Source organism: Gobius niger (genome assembly GCF_951799975.1).
Source record: "Gobius niger genome assembly, chromosome: 17".
In the NCBI taxonomy this organism is placed as follows: Eukaryota; Metazoa; Chordata; class Actinopteri; order Gobiiformes; family Gobiidae; genus Gobius; species Gobius niger.
In genome coordinates, this window is record NC_136868.1 from 23,785,521 (window position 1) to 23,802,826 (window position 17,306).

Consider the following 17,306-nt stretch of genomic DNA (forward strand, 5'->3'; position numbering starts at 1 on the left):
GTTAAGACCTTATGAAGTAGATTTCGGAGCTAAACTCTGTAAAGCTTGGAGTAAGGTTCATTGCATGCGCTCCTAGTGATTTAAAAAGGCACTATAACTACTATCTTATGTTGCCTTTATAATAACCTCCTATGGTCTTTTTCTCTCTTTCCCATCTGTCTCTTTTCTGAGTGGGTTATGCAAAAAGTCATGCTGGATACACACTTTTGTAGTTATTGACTGAACAAATAAATACACATCTCTCTCATCGCCTCCAGCAGAGTTGAATTTGAGGTGGGACGTGGGAGTGTCACGAAAGAAGAGGGAAAAACTTCACACTCAGCGCTTTTTTTTTTTGGTCGAGAGGTGTGGTTTCTTCTGCTCCAAGAGTTTTCCTCCCCAGTCCTCGGGCGAGAGCGCGCACTACGGTGGCAAGGCGAAGTGAGTGAGTGTCTGGGCGGACAGGTGTACACGGATTGCCGCGCACCTGTCCTCCACAGGACTCAGTGAGGAGTTTTTTCTTCGTCCCGCCGGATCTTGCTGGTCATCATGAGTCAGTACGGCTCCCAGAAGGGTCTTTACGGAGGATCCTCGACCCGGAGGACCGACGGCTCGAAGGGCGACCTCAGCGGCGGAGGGACGTACCCGTACGCCCGCAGCGAGGTGGTGCACGGAGGTGGGAATGGATACGACCCGTACATGGATGGATACAACACGTACAGCTTTTCTTCCAAGGGGGGTGGGATGAGGTAAGATGACCCTTTTTTCTGTTTTGCAGAGGAGTGGGTTAGACAATCTTAGCTATACAGTACTATAGACCCACTGCTCATTCACTGCGGAAAAATGACTTAGGCTTTTGGAACATGCAAAAATGTTTACAAAGTTGATAAGCTATTTATGAGTAAAACATAAGGCAAGGGGAGGCTCAAGTGGATTGTACCTGCTGCTAAAGGAATTTGTTCTGGCCAGTGCGCGTGGAGCTTCTATCAATTATTTATGACCGCTGCATATTTAGTCTGTAATTTTAGCTAACTAGAGTGTTCTTTGTTTGTTGTTGTTTGTTTCTTTGTTTGTTGTTGTTAGTTTGTTTGTTTGTTTGTTTCTTTAGTACCCCATTTATTTGCATGTTTAGCACCAGCATACTATGATCTTGGAGCTCCTTAAAAACAACAGGCTTATTATGCAGGAAATATGATCCTGAGCTCAATTTGCATAACTTCCATTCAGGAAATGCTTTATTTACTCATTTTATTTATTGTATAGGAATTGATTTGCGTCCATGTCTCGTGTTCAGTTGTGTGAAATCTAAAAATTCTCATAGCAGTATGTGGTGTTTGTTTTCATTGATCACAAAGGTCAATTCTTCTCTTTTTTGAGTAACCGCTTGCCATGAAGGTGCCCTTTTGTAGCTAAAAGTTCACCAAAAGGTCTTCTGCTGGTGTCTATGTTGCACACAGGGAATGGGTCCCCTGATACAATTCTAGTGCATCAAGAGAGTAATGTGAACTAAATCCACTATTTAGCCCAGTGATAGAGAGTGATGATGGAACAGGGCTTCAGTGTGGTGCTCGCTTTGCTGTTGTTTCTATGTAGTTGCTCGTCCTAGTTTGGGAGGGCCACATTCAGAGTGTGATTTATAGCTGTCAATGAAGCGCCAAGTTCCATCTGCTGCAGAGGCTGTACACACACCTGTTATTACACTGTCACGTTTAGCAGAAATGTATTACTGCTCCACTATAAAGAGACCTGAGCATCTGGTCTCTGATGTGATGACAGACAATGAGCTGCCGGATCAACACAACTATTGAGCTTTGTGAAAAAAAGTAACATCAATTGATGTGATTTGTTGTTGTTATACTGTGTTATACGCTTAATGTCTCGTTAACGTGTGTGATACTTCTGCATATTAGATGTAATCAGAATATGCACTAAGGGGGTCCTTAACCAAGCATTTACTCATGTGCAACGCATATTGCAAATGTGGATCAGCAGCAGAGTTATTTCTGCATTATTTACTCAGGATTGCCTTATTTACATCTCAGATTTGGGGCCCTAATACTGTAATACAATTGTGGTCATACCGCCTTTGCTCTGCCCAATCCCGTCAGACCTGGGAAGCTAAGCAGGGAAGGGCCTGACAGGACTTGGATGGGAGACCGTTTGGTAACACCAGAAAGCCTAGCGAATGTAGTGAGTGAGTGAGTGAGTGGTTGGTGGTGGTCGGAGGGGCCGATGACGCAGACTGGTTGCCTCGCTTCCATCAGTCTACCCCAGGGCAGCTGTGGCTACAATAGTAGCTTACCACCACCGAGTATGGAGTGAATGAATAATGCAATGTAAAGCGTCTTTGAGTGTCCAGAAAAGCGCTATATAAAACCGATGCATTACTACTATTATTATTATTATTACAGGTAACATCAAATGGTAAATTATGCGCAACATGCCAACAAAATAGCAGATTATAATTTTCATCTTGCACCCACTAAATATTTAGCACCTGCCTTGATAAATAACTCCCTTAGTGAGGACATTAACTGTGTTATGATGTGTGAGTATTATAAAGAAATGTTCAAACTTAATTTAGATAATTTAGACTTTTCTAGTTTGATTACATAATAATTGATTCAAAATGCTACCTCTTTGTGAAAATTTATATTTTCAAACAATTCCTCCCATTCAGACAAGCCACTCAAGCCACATTATCATTTTATATTTCTGTTCCTCTTGGCTCTTGTAGTCCTGGCGGTCTCGGTGCCATCAACCAGAGAGCCATGTTACTGCAGGGCAGCTGCCAAGAATACCTGAAGAAAGCTGAATACGCCCTTCAAACTGTGAGTCATGCAACTCTAATTAGACTTTTATTGCTTTTCACATCTCATTGTTATAAAAGCTCAAGGTCAACTGAGTTTCTGTACCTTTTCTATTGGCATCTAGCTGCAAAACAGTGTCAGTTATATCTTTTGGAAAAGTAAAAGAAAGCATGCTATTATTAAAAACACTTAACAATTAAAATAGTCAGATAAATAAAAGAATAAATATATATGTATTTTTTTTTTTCAGATTTCAAATAAACATATGTGATAGAAATTATTTAACATTCAACTCACTTAGTTGTTTGCCTGAACTCTACACATAATATCTTGAATTGCAGGGTAATTCAGGAGATGCAGAGCGTTTTATGGGAATGGCCAGAGACACGATTGACCAGCTGAAAAGCTGTGCGACGGACCTGAGAACGATGGGTCAGCCCAATGACAACGTAGTGAGGACGTAAGGCCTCTTCTGTTCTCTTTAGTTCTCACAAATGTTTCCATCCATCTGTGAGAGCATTGTTTTTCACCTTGACAAACAGCTTGGAGATATGCAAGGATCAGCTGAAGGGGGTCCACATGGCCTTAACCGGCTCCATGCGCAGGAGAAAGAGCACCAGGTCGAGCAGCACCAGCGGCGCTGCTGCGGCAGGCGGGGCGTGGGAAGAACCCCCTCGGAGCTTCCAGGACGCTATGGCCTGGATTGGACAGCACAAGGTCTGAACTTTTGCTGCTGAAAAAATGCTGGGATTTGATTTGATTTGTCAGTATTACCCTGAAAGATCTTGAGGCGCTGTTGTGAAAGTGTGTGTTTGTGTGTTTAGTCTTTTTAATGTTTCATGATTGTTTAATTGATGTTAGAAAATGAGAGTTAGTTCTCAAATATTTTACCTGGTTAAATAAAGGTAAACATTTAAATAAATAATGGTAAAAATAAAGGATTTTTTTATCATTTCGTGTGATGAAAAAAAAAAAGCAAAGATAAAAAGCAAGTACTTTCCAGACGAACTCACTGGAATTCCCAATTTAAAGCATTCCTCTGCAACCCTGTCAGTCACACTGCCCTTTAAACCTTTCATAATTTACAGTACAGCATTAGGTTTGCTTTCTTCAGTGCATTCTGCAATATCCAATATTCTTCTCTGGTGACAAGCTGCTGTCTGCCTGTCTCCACCAGCGTCTGATTGAGACTGCCTCCTGGGGAGATGACCCTGCAGCCATTGAGGAGCAGCTAATCAACCACCAGAAGTTTCATAGCTCCATCCAGAGAAGCCAGGAGGTGGACAAAGCCCGAGATGAATTCGTATGTGTCTTCTAACTAGCAAATATTCTGTAAAATGAATGACTTTAAGCTATATATATTTTTTGCTCTTTGTTTCTAGATGAAAAAGGGTGACCGAGCCAATCTTCATGCAATAGAGCAAGAATGGGACAGTCTACAGGTAAAAGCATTTACATCGTATATGCAAAAGATGAGTTTCACTTCTTTAACTTTTTAACTTTTTTGCAGCAAATGTCTTGTGCAAGGATTCAGCAGTTGCGAGAACTTGTGCAGATCATCCAGGACATTTCCACAGAGATAATGTGGGTGAACGACAGAGAAGAGGAGGAGTTGGTTTTTGACTGGGGCGACAAAAACATCGACCAGTATATCCCCAAGAAACAGGAGAGCTACTCAGTGAGTCAGATACATTGAAGTGTACCGTACTACATGATGTTACAAAAACGTTGCACTTTATTACCTAACTGTCAGACCAGATCTTGGCACCGCAGTGAGCCATGAATGCCTTTTGCGTGTGTAATCAACTTTCATAACGTAGGAGACCAATCAACTGTGGCTTTTTGGTTTTTGTTTTTTGGCAGCTGCTGTCAATCTTTCATTTGGCCAGAGTACAAGCAGTGTTTTTGCAACGACACTGAGCTAATATTGTGCGTCCTCAATGTTCTCTAAAACTATTTATTTTGTTCCAACAGAGTTTGATGAGTGCACTGGAGTTGAAGGAGAAGGATCTGAACAAACTGAAAACCAAAGGGGACGCACTTCTCAAAAACAACCATCCAGCGTCTGACAAGATTGAGGTGCGGACTTTACACTGTACAGTATGGTGCAACATTTCACCCAATAAACACAACATATACAGTATATAATGCAAGCATTTACTTTTGATTATGGGTGTTATTATTGGTACATAATACATGGAAAAACATGCATCTTCACAGTGAGTGGGCTTGCTTCTCCTCAGACCTGACTCGCTCGTGTAACTGTGTTGGTTTCCTGCAAATGCTTTATTCTGTGTTGAGAAGTAACTGAGTACAATTAGAATACTCATTTTGAGTAACTGTACTTTCCTAAAATCAGAAGAATACATCACAGTAGCTTCATATTATTACATTATTCAGAAATAATCTTTAATTATTACCTGTTTTTCCTCCTAAAAGAATATAACATATAATAATGGCTGCTGTATGATGTACTGTGATGTGCTGCCCCTTGCATTTGCTAAAAGCGTTTTTGAGTGTCGAATTTGCGTTAAGTAAGTTCATAACAGGCTTTTCAACATGCGTAGCTATTTATTTTTAGTTATATGCAGAATTTATACATAGATACAATGCAAATCCACGTAATTATTCTAAGAATTCAGAATACTGGACTCCGCGGACTACACTGAGATTTTATTAGTATTGGAGCATGGGCAACTTAGATGCTATGTGACATAGCTGCATATTAAGATTTAATAATTACTGACAACGCAGGGAAAAAACACACAGGGCCCGATCTTGTGTCTCAAAACGTAGACAATGGCTTAACATTTTGCGCTCAGTAGGAGCTCATTTTGTGATCTTGCCACTCCAGACTTAGCGCATTTAAGTGGGAAGTACTGGGTTGGAAACACTTTTTTTACTCCAACCAGATCGACTCCGCGGCCTGGAGTGGGGTTGTGGGGGAGTGAGGGGTCAACATGTGCATTTGTTTTGTTTTACGTTCACACCAAGCGCTGGCCGATCCGCGCCACAGCGGACGCTGTAGCTCCTTCTCTCTGGAGATATGAACATTGTTTAGCTCACGATGGGATGAATAAAGTTTTTAGTTTGACCTGTGAGAGCCTAAGGCTTAAGGAAGAACGCAAGGCAGCGCAATGTAAACGAGGAAATGAATGTCAGTGGTCCCCCCTTCAGAGCAGTCACCTCCTCTCATGACGCCCTCTCACAAGTGGCGAAGGCGCAAAGCACATAATTTGCCTCCGTGCGCCAGCACAAGATATGGCCCACAATGTTTTACTTGAAATGAGTCAATCCTAGAAATAAAATACAATAAAATACAACAGAAATTCATACACAAAATGTTCCAAAGATATATATTTTGTACCCATTGTCAAAAATCATTATTTTTTGCAGGCTTACAGAGACACCCTCCAGACTCAGTGGAGTTGGATTCTTCAAATTACCAAGTGTATTGATGTACATCTGAAAGAAAATGCTGCCTATAGCCAGGTAATTTGAAGTCAGCAGTATAAAACAAGCATTAAAGTAGTACGTAAATATCTTACCAAATCTGTTGTTTTAATAGTTCTTTAATGAGGCCAATGAGACGTACACATCCCTGCAGAAAGAGCATGAGACGGTGCGTAAGATGTTTACCTGTGATAAGGAGACTCCCTTGGAGAATCTCTTAGAAATTCTCAAAGGCCTGGAGGTAAGATTATCATAGTGTTTAAAATGATTAATCTTTGGAGACTGCACAACATTGAAATGGCTTTGTTCTGAACTTCAAGAGAGAAAGAGAAAAGATCAGAGAACACAAAAGGCAGGTCCAACATTTGGTCGTCAAGTCCAAAAGTATCGTAAGACTCAAACCCAGAAATCCAGACGAGCCCAAAAGCAGCAACCCAGTCATTGTTAAAGCCCTGTGTGACTTCAAACAGGACCAGGTCAGTTCCACCCACAACGATCGGTCCTACAAATGTGTCAATCTGTCTCTTGTCAAGAGGAGTTACAATGTTTTCCTTTTTCACATTTGCAGAAGGTTATTTTGAAGGACAATGAGGCAATTCTAAAGGACAACTATCAGCGCAGTAAATGGCAGGTGACGGGACCTGGAGGGCTGGACATGATGGTGCCCTCTGTTTGCCTGATCATCCCACCACCAAACCCTATTAGCATCAGCCTGGCCAATAAGTAAGGAACACATACAAATTATAATGAGTTGTTAGCATTGTACTATTCTTATGCTTTTTCTTGTTACACTTTCATCGTATTGTTGTTACTGTCATGTTATTAATCTAATGAATAATATCTAAAATAGATTGCTTGCTCTTGCAAACACCTGGCTGCTCTGAGACAGTAGTACACCACAGGCTGGTTGTCCTTGTGAAGCTATTGTAGCTACCCAACAGTGTGTAAACAAGTATGACGAATGAGTGGTCATGCTAAATGTAATATTCATCATGGCCACTGCTGGTTTGAATTCATAGCTTAAAATTTAGCTGTGAGTTTGTTTTTATATCACTAGTCTATATTATTCTCAAACTTGTGTGTAGTTTGGTGTTCAGATAATAATAATAAAGAACTATCAAGGTAAATTGATTGAAAAAATCTAGTACTATCTTACTTAAAATAATACTGTATTGTTATTTTTATTAAAAGGAATGAGCAGTACTATGAAGCTATCCTCTCTGTCTGGAATCAACTGTACATCAATGTTAAAAGCCTCGTCGCTTGGCAGTACTGTCTCCAGGATATACAGCAGATCAGCTCTCTCACTATGACCATGGTAGCAAAATCATAATTTACAATATTTTAGCAGCAGCTGTTGTTTCTTGTGTGTTATCATTCATTACATTGCTTATGTGCTTATGATCAGCTGGCAAAGATGCGTCCTGATGAGTACCGGCAGATCATCAAGAGCATGGAGATGCACTACGAGGAGTTCAGGCGTTGTGCTAAAGGCTCACAGATGTTTGCAGAAGAAGACCAGAGGAGCATTGAAACACAGTTCACTGATGCCCAGGCCCATTATGAGGATCTGGTGGTGCAGCTGCCTACATACGGTAAGTGGTGTGGCTTTCCTATAGTCTCATGATCACACAATGACTTAAAGGATCTGTATCATGCTATTTTAGCCATTCCAAAGTTAAGTATAGGCATGTATATGATATATTGTACCTCTACCATTATGGAGCACTCATTTTTGTGATAAATATAAATGTTTTCTGGAGGTATTTTTCAAACCCGGAAGACACAACGCTTCGATTCAGTTAACTCCGCCCCCTCTCTCCGCACATACTTTATTGTAATATAAATAAACAACAATAAGTGAAGTTACTTCACGATGCAGTTATACGGAGTTGACATCTGCAACACAGCTTCATAAATGGCTAACACACAAGCTAATATGCTAACTAGGGATGTCCCGATCAGGTTTTTTTGCCCCCGATCCGAGTCCGAGTCATTTGATTTTGAGAATTGCCCGATACCGAGTCCCGATCCGATACCTAATACACTGTTTTAAAAATTAAGAAAAAAAACTACATTATTCCACTTGTTTTCATTCATGGTTTTGGATATAGAGAGTAACTCTACTGTGTCTGTTTTTTCTCAAATAAGCAAGACTAGTCTTTACAGTGTAATATAGTTTTACACAGAGAGGCTGATCTAAAATCCCATTCGTTATTAAATGTGTTTGTTGATTGGCAATGAAAACAAAACTTGGGCAAGACATTTTTTATGCACAATGTACAAAACTGTCTGGCAGCGCAGAAAAAAACACAGCAGTAATGTGGCAGTTAAATAACACAATATATTTGGCCAAAATCTAAATGTGCCATGTTAACCTGATTACAGTCACTTTAATAAGTAGATATAGGGTGACCACATTTCCCAGCCTGAAAACCGGGACGGGGTCGAGGTCCGCGCGCAGTGCACCGTCCACCGAGCTGTGCACCTACTGTGGGCGTGTACAGAGTGCGTGTGTTTTACTAAAGGCTTAAGACAACCAGGAGTGACAACAAGTGCTTCTTCTTCAATTCACCTCCTGAACGTAGTGTGGGGATAAGCGAAGAGAGGAGGCAGTGGTTATCAGGTTATAGAGAGGAAGTTTCCCCTCGTCTTTCAGCAATTGCGCATGTATGAGCGCAGCGGGCCGCACTCACGTCTCTGTCCACGGACTTTTAAACATCTCACATGTAGCGGTGTAATAGCGATAAAAACAGCTGTTTGCTACTTCTTACCGCTCTCGCGCCCTTCCCGTCCGTTCTCACTCCTCTCTCCTCTTAGCCTACAGTAAACTCTGCACGCGTTATGGGAGATGTTGTTATTGTTCCTGCGCTGGCACTTGTGTGGATTTGTGGATTTCTCAAACGAAGGGGGGACAGGACTGAGCGATGGTGCGAGTGGTTTGACGCAGCAGGTGGAGTGAGTGACAGAGGCGCTGGGCCAGGGGGAGGGGACAGAAAGTGGTTCGCGGTAGCTCGAAATCTGATCAAAAGTAACGAGAATGGACCCGCATAAATATCCGAGTCCTGATCGGGAGGTATTGTCCGATTCCGATCGAGTCTGTAACCACGTGATCGGCCCGATTTCCGATCAGGGATCGGGACATCCCTAATGCTAACACACAAGCTAACACACGTTTGGATTGACTCACCACTGTGGTCCATCGCTGTCTACATTATGGGACTTGCGTTGGTTAGAAAAGTTAATCCACTTTGGTTCTGGCGAAGGTTCCCCAAACATCCATCAGTGACAGTCACAGAAAAACACTGTTTTGGTGATAGTCGCTGAATCCCGGAGAAAAAAAAACAGCTTCTGAGAGAGTGGCCTCTTCTTGAAAAAGGTTGAATAAACTCCCGTCCTCGTAGCCAAACGCTCTTCTTTTTCTCCGTCCGTGACATTATCGTTAGGTAAGAATAAAGAACAGGTGTGTCCAGAGTAGGTTATAACGAGCTCCATCTTCACAGCTGCAGCGCAAACATGACTGATCTGTTCAGCCGCTCAGGGGATGGGTTTGTTTTGGCCTCAGCTGACCTGGAAGCACCTCGGGACATCCTTTTTTTTTTTTTCCTTCACTTTTTTTTTCTCTTTGTTTCTCTCTTACAACAGAAATAATGAAAAAGCTGTTTTACAAATTAAAATCAGGCTGTAAGACATTGCATTACAGACGTCGAGCACTTCCGTTCCGCTGTTACGACACAACTGAACAGGTCAGTCGTTCACCAGGAGAGGGCTGAGCAGCCTGAGAGCAGGATTAAGGAGGATTGCGGAGAGCTGCCTGAATGAAGCTGCAAACCACTCTGCGGGTGTTTTTGATAAGGAAATAGCATAACAACATGGCTAAAAGCTCTAAAAAGTCGATTTTGCATGATATAGGACCTTTAAATGAAAAGATGGTGGGCGTAACTGATACAGTCGGAATTGTTTCATGGAAAAAAGGCTCAACATGATGCTATTTCCTGTTTCCTGTGTTTAAATCCGATACATATTTTTAAACAGTAAAAAATACATGGCAGAAAACATGTTAAAAACTTTACACAAAGGCAAAAACTTGTTTGTAAATGTGGATAGATGTTTTAGCCTTGAAGCTAAAGGCTGTTTTAGATTTGATAACAAAAGACAGGATGTTCTGTGCACAGAGCCTATTTAATGAAAAATAACATGCATCATTATTCAATTACACTTATTGCACAAACTATAATTGTTTATCAATTATATCTTTCTGCAGTTGCACAAGAGCACACGGAGATAAACCAAGTGGTCGAGCAGCAGGATCAGCATCAACAAATACAAATACAAGTGGCTGAACAGCAGCAGCAGCAACAACAACAACTACAACTGCAGCAAATACAGCTACAACCACAACATATACAAATTCAACCATATCATCTACAGCAACAACCGCACTACATTATAATCCAGCAGCCGCAGGTAGACGAGGAAGCCCGCAGACTCGAAGAAGTGCGAAGAATTGAGGAGGTTCGTAGACAGGAGGAATTTCGAATTGAGGAAATTCGGAGAATAGAAGAATCTCGCAGAGTGGAAGAGGTGCGGAGACTGGAGGAGGCCAGAAGAGCAGAAGAAGCTCGGAGAGAGGAGGAGGCCAGACGAGCAGAAGACGCTCGTAGACAGGAGGAATTTCGACTTGAGGAAATTCGGAGAATAGAAGAATCTCGCAGGCTGGAGGAGGCTCGGAGGCTGGAGGAATTCCGCAGAGCAGAAGAAGAAGCGCGGCGCCTAAGAGAAGCACAGGAAGAAAGACGCAGGGCTGAGCAGAGGAAGTTATCCGAGAGGAAAATAGAGGTGAAGAAGGAAGTTGTGAGAGTGACCAAAGCGGAGCCGATCAGGAGAAAGGTGATACTCTCCTCATCTTCATCATCATCATCCTCCACATCCTTCCTCAGCCTGACCGAGCTGCAAGCACTTCGGATTAGGCTGGAGTCAGCCGAGAGCTCACTGGGTCAAAATATCCACATCTGCCAGGGAGATGAAGGACTGCAGGACTGTAGTCTTAAGATTCAACAGTTGGAGGTAAGAATGGACTTGGAAATTGACATTTAAATCAACAGATGTTTAATAATTAATATGCAAAATTCCCCAACTGTTTTGCAAAATGATGCATGCGTACCCATCCTGTCATGTCACTTAACAGATTGTGCAGCGTGACGTGGACCTGATGAGAGAGGTCTATCTGAACCTAAGAGAGCGCATCATGAAGGAGCTGGATGGCATGAGTGATTCTGACAAAGCTCAGTTCCTCCGCACTGAAATTGGAGTCATCAACCAACGCCTGGCCGGTTTGGAAAGCAGTGCATCTGCATATCTACAGAGGTACGCCTGCTGTTCTGAGAGGGTTTCATGTTTTTTACAGACGTGATAAGAGTTGCCACCATTTGAATTTACTCTGTCATTCTCCTTCAACTGTTCTAGACTGAAAAATGGTAGATATTCCTATTTTACTCATGTCACTTTTTGCATGTTAAGGCTTCGGGCTCTAAGGGACATGCTGCAGAGTGTCGCTCGGACCGAGGACATAGTAAAAGTTCACGAAGCCAGATTAACAGAGAAAGAGACAACTTCCCTTTCACCCATTGAAGTGGAGAATCATATTTCCACACTTAAGGTATTGTGCATACTTACCACACGCTGGATTCAAACTGTTCACAATAATGTTAGCTTCATGTGTTGTTGATTTACTTTTCAGACCATTAAAGCAGAGCTGGATCGTAAAAAGGACTTTGCATCCTCTATGGAGTCCGAGCTTAGCAAAGCGACTCACTGGAACTGTCAAGTGAGCGGTCCTTTCCACAGATGTGATATGATGCTGTCCAAATACACAGACCAGGTCAATCAGCTGACTGATCGATGGAAGCGTATCCAAGGACAACTTGGGACTCGGTATTTGGAAATATATTTGTTTTTTTTACAATTTATCCCATGCTTGAATAATGTAGCCTAACAGATTATGGTTAAGATAATCCTTTATTGATCTCACAATGGAGAAATTCACTTAGGGTGTGCAAAATAGACAGGAAATGTGCAAATAGTTAAATAGTAAAAAGAGGCACTGGTAACAGTTACAGTCTTTAATTGTTTGGATTAATGTGTTTCCATTTTAATGTCATTTTTTCAGACTTCAGGATCTGCACTTCTACCTTCCTCAACTTAAAAACTACCAAGAAACAAGCAGGTCACTTATGGACTGGATTGACACAACAAGGACAAAACAAGACACTCTTCAAGCAACTAAAGTCAACAATGTCGAATCACTGAGGGATCTTATTAGCAAACAGAAGGTTTAACGCTCGAAGACTTTATGTTGTGCTATTATCAGTTATTAGTGTATGTTATTATCCCCGTTTGTTTTATCCTTGTTTGTTTTATTTCTAGACTCTCAACTCAGAAATCAAATCAAAGAGAGGAGTAGTTGACAGTGTTCTAAAGGACAATGTGGCTTGTGTCACCTCAATTAAAGTAAGAATTTGTAGTAAGAGTTTGAAAACAATTTTAAATGATGTTTTATCGCCATTTATCTTTTTACAGGACTATGAGACAGACCTCACATCTTACAGCTCTGGTTTAGAGACTTTGCTTAATTTCCCCATCAAGAGAACAATGCTGAAGTCACCATCAATGGATTTAAACGTAGAGGTAGTGACAATAATTCATGAATTGATGTTAATTAGGTTCATGTTAATACAGTTTACCAAGCCAAAGGAGCACGTAGTAACTTTAGTGGATGTGTTTTTCCAGGCCACACAATTACAGACCCGCTACATGGAGCTTCTTACCACATCTAATGACTACTACATGTTTTTGGGAGAGCTGCAGAAAAACATGGAGGAGCTAAAGGTTCTTTATGTTTTTTGTATTTCCTCATAATATATTGTCCATAGGGTATTAGGGTTGTTGTTTAATCCACAAAATTGTCTAATCGAAACCCATCTGCTTTCTTTAGATTCGAAATACAAAGATCGATTTATTGGAAGAAGATCTGCGTTTGCTGCGTGAACAAATAAAAGACCACGCAACTAAAAACAAGTCGCTGGAAAGCGAGGTGAATCGCTACCAGCTGGAGATGTCCCAGTCTAAAGACGTGCTACTGTCGATGGAGGAGGTTAAGCGAAACACAGCTCTACAGTATAGTGCCACTAAGGACAGCCTGGACAGCTCTCAGAGCCAGCTTGCCGATCTGGATGAGCAACTGTCACGCATCAAATATCTCCTGGAGGAAGAAAAGAGAAAAAGAAAACTCGCGGAAGAGCGTTACACTCAGCAGCAGGACGAGTATGACATTGCCCTGAAAAAGAGGGAAAAAGAGCTGGAGTCAGTAAGTTGGTCCAAAATAGAGGTGGAGAAAAGTGTAGCATCCAAAGATCGTGAGATCGAGAGGCTGAGGCGACAGCTTGAGGAGGATTCACAGAGGATGAAGGAGCTTCAGAGAGAAATGTCAAAGGTAAGAAGTCATTGCAGTGCTGAAATCAGTAACATGAACCTAAGCTTTGAATCTCAAATTCACGTGAGCCGAACAGAAATGCAAAAGGTTGAGGCCCAGAGAGAAGCGGACATGGCAGAGCTACAGGCACAATGTGACCACTTGGATGCAGAAAGGAGGAAAACAGAGGAGGAAATAAGAAGGATAAAGAGTTCTAAGGAGCAAACTGATGAGCAATGCAAAAGACTAGAAAGAGAGGTCCACAATCAGCAAGTGATCATTGCAGAAGAAGGCCGAAAGAGAATGGAGCTTGAGAGTCAGGTTGAGGCTTTAATGAGGCAGAGGCAGGAAGATAGCAGCCACTACAGGGAAGAGTTAGAAGAGAACATGAAGAAACTACAGGAACAGAACAACCTGCTTGTCTACACCACTCACCGTCTTGAAGAGGAGTCGCGTAGGAGGTTAACTGTTGAGGAAGGGGAAGGGGTGCTGGAGCAGACTATTTCACAGCTTCAACAGCAATTGACCAATGCAACAGTGGTCACAGCTCGGCTGAGGGACTGTGAGGATGAGCTTGAAAAAATGAGATTTGAGTTGGAAAGGGAGTGTAAGGAGCGGGTGAGGTTAGAGCAAAATTTCCATCGATTACAAGTACGCATCAAGGACCTTCAGGGTGTCCGGGATGCCCTCGAGAGCCAACTAGAAATTGTGAGGCAAAGCAGTCAAGAGGAAGTGGCCAAAAGAAAGCAGGCTGAAGCAGAGATGGAAAAAACCTCTGTGGCTTTGATGCAGTACACATGCACAAATACAGATCTACAACAGAGGCATGAGCATACAGCCAGTTCAGAACAGAGAAGTGATGAAGAATTACTGAAGTTGCATGAAGAATTGGAAAAGAGTTTGAAGCAGAACCAGGCAACTTCAGCTAGACTGACAGAACAGAGTGCTGATCTGGAAACTGTGAAGCAACAGTTTCTTCAGGAACAAAACAAAGTAAAGGAGGCAAATTTAAAAAACGAAGATCTTCACAAAACTCTTGAGGAGAAGTGTAAGGCTGTAGATGAAATGTATGCTGAGCTCCAACGTCTACAGGAGATAACAGAGACTCAGAGTGAAGAGAGGCTGAGGCTTGAAGACGAGCTACGAGATGCACAACATGAAAACAGTGAGTTGAAAAGGACCACAGAGGGAAATCATAATGAACTCTGCTCCCAAATAACTGCCCTGGAGCTTCAGCTACAAGCGAATGAGGGCAGTAATATGGACTACTGCAGCCTGGTGTCTGAGCTTTCATCTGAGAGGGAGAAGCTGAAGGCGGAGGCTGACAAAATACAAAGGGAGGTCATTGAGGTACTCTTCGGCCTCTTAGCCCTGGACTACTCTTGCCTTTCCAACCGAATGAAGTAGCTGCATGCTTCAAACTGCAGATTTTTAGTCCTTATAAACACATCATAATTCTGTATGTGTTTAATGAGGCTTGCATGTTTGTTCCATTGTTTGCACACTCTGCTGCAGTACGCTGACATATTCTGGTTTTGATCTTTTATTTCTTTTAGCATAATTAATTTGTTTGCAATCATTTATGAATAATGTTCTGTTTACAGAATATGAAAATTATTAACAGGTGTGTAAAAAATGGTTCTTTATCAGTGAAAAATAGAAATGCAAAATAATTACTTTTATTGGTAACACTGTATTTTACACTACCTTTGATACATAGTACCTGATGTTACTCAATGTAATATACTATGTAACAATGTGTAATAACTTGGGTTACATACACAATAGAATAATATGTATTTGTATTTCGAAGATAATTATGTACCTCCAAAAAACAAATACACATTATTCCATTGTGTATTTACTACATAGATATAAGTTGTTACACATTGTTACAAAGAAGATCACATAGTACTACATTTTGTTATGTACAATGTTTCTTGGGTAGTGTAAAATAAAGTGTAACCTTTTTTCTTTTATTTGTTTAGATGATATACTTCTTAGTAGCAGTATTAGTATTAGTAGTAGTAGTAGTAGTTTTTGTTATAAATGTATGCATGGCATTTATGTGAACAACCATTTCTGCATGTACTGAACCTGTACTTGAAGTACTTGTAGTGCACGTCCTTACATCGTTAGGGTAGCACTTATACATTATATTGGTGATGGAATGGAAATAAGATGAAGAAAATTGTATTGTATAATTAATCTTGATAATAACCTTGTCATAATCCACACGTCAGTTACATTTTTGCTAGTTGTTAATGATTTATAAACACTGCTGCATAATCCATGTTTGTAACAACTCCAGTAATTATCATCTTATTGCTTTTTATTATTATTTATTATATGGTAGATAGAGAAATGTGCCCCCCCCCCCCCCCCCCAAATTACCCGTAAACTCTATGTTACTTATTTCCATCTTATCACCATGCGAAAACCCAATGTGCCACCACTATCTGTGATTTGTTTTTTAAAAGTGTGTGCTTTTGTTTGATTTTATTGGTTTCACTGACGTTGCGTACCCTTTTGTCATAACTGCGATGTTCCAAGGTCAATTTAGCTTGTGTTATTTTATCATAATGAACAATTGACACATGTATGTAATTTTTCAGTGTATTTATTTCTATGTTTTTGGCTTTTTTGCAGATGGGTGACAAGGAGAGAGTGCAAATCCACGAACTAGAAGAAATCAGACTCATCAAACGACAGGAAGAAAATGTGGTGCAGCAAACTATGGTTAAACCAATGAGGGCCCCTGACCTAAAACAGGGCAGAGAACCCATGCCACCCATGCTGTCTTTTGATGGTGTCCGTAAGCCAGTAAGTGCAAAAGATTTAGTTGAATGTGGTGTATTAGAGAAAACAACATTTGATGATCTTGTTCGGGGACAAAGTACAATACCTGAAGTGTCTGCAGATAAAAGAATTAATCTCAAAGGCACAGGCCCAATAGCTGGAGTTATCATTGAACGCCCTAAAGCACTTGGTTCTATTAGAGGAACAAGCAAAAAACTTACGTTCACTGAAGCAAAAAAGAATAACATGTTACCGCCGAATTGTGTAGATTTGCTGCTTGATGCCCAAGCAGCTACTGGCCACATCATTGACCCCAAAACAAATCGAAAGTTGACAGTGGATGAAGCTAGTAACCAAGGAGTTATTGATAAAGAAGACCTGGAGAGATTATTAGCAGCTGAGGGAGCTGCTATTGGATATGGTGGTTCTGGCACAAGAAAGCCCCTTTCAGCATTTGAAGCTATGAAAAAAGGACAAATTGACCGGACGACAGCTCTGCGTCTTTTACAAGCTCAGGAAGCAGTTGGGGGCATTTTAGATCCAACTCTTAGTGTTTTTCTCCCAAAAGATACTGCCATTGAACGCAATCTAATTGATGACAGTATTTATCATGCTTTATATCAGGAGCCTGAACTCTATCTGGATCCAGAAAGTGAAGAAGGAACAACCTATATGTTGCTGAAAAAGCGTTGTAAAGTAGAGCCACACACTGGTCTCCTTCTCCTTCCTGTCCCTGAAAAAATGGACCCATCCAAACTAATCTTTGACGGTGTTCGGAAACCTGTGACATCGAA

General features: G+C 41.2%; 1 protein-coding gene across 1 annotated transcript; it reads left to right on the forward strand.

Moving 5' to 3' along the window:
• Window positions 1-408: 408 nt before the first annotated feature.
• LOC306976621 (desmoplakin-A-like) lies at window positions 409-16,994 on the forward strand. The gene is made up of 25 exons (XM_079574614.1): window positions 409-728; window positions 2,717-2,810; window positions 3,131-3,249; window positions 3,332-3,506; window positions 3,967-4,092; window positions 4,172-4,231; window positions 4,300-4,467; window positions 4,764-4,868; window positions 6,186-6,281; window positions 6,358-6,483; window positions 6,563-6,718; window positions 6,811-6,965; window positions 7,434-7,560; window positions 7,651-7,837; window positions 10,507-11,309; window positions 11,431-11,609; window positions 11,763-11,901; window positions 11,983-12,176; window positions 12,412-12,574; window positions 12,669-12,752; window positions 12,822-12,929; window positions 13,032-13,130; window positions 13,237-13,734; window positions 16,363-16,536; window positions 16,781-16,994. The coding sequence occupies exons 1-25, from the start codon at window positions 529-531 to the stop codon at window positions 16,844-16,846; spliced, it is 4,401 nt and encodes a 1,466-aa protein (XP_079430740.1). The 5' UTR covers window positions 409-528; the 3' UTR covers window positions 16,847-16,994.
• The last annotated feature ends 312 nt before the right edge of the window (window positions 16,995-17,306 follow it).

Coding starts and splice junctions, on each gene's coding strand:
- LOC306976621 (XM_079574614.1), top strand. CDS start 529: ATGAGTCAGTACGGCTCCCAGAAGGGTCTTTACGGAGGATCCTCGACC. Junction 729..2,716: donor TCCAAGGGGGGTGGGATGAG/GTAAGATGACCC, acceptor TGGCTCTTGTAG/TCCTGGCGGTCTCGGTGCCA. Junction 6,719..6,810: donor GTGACTTCAAACAGGACCAG/GTCAGTTCCACC, acceptor TCACATTTGCAG/AAGGTTATTTTGAAGGACAA.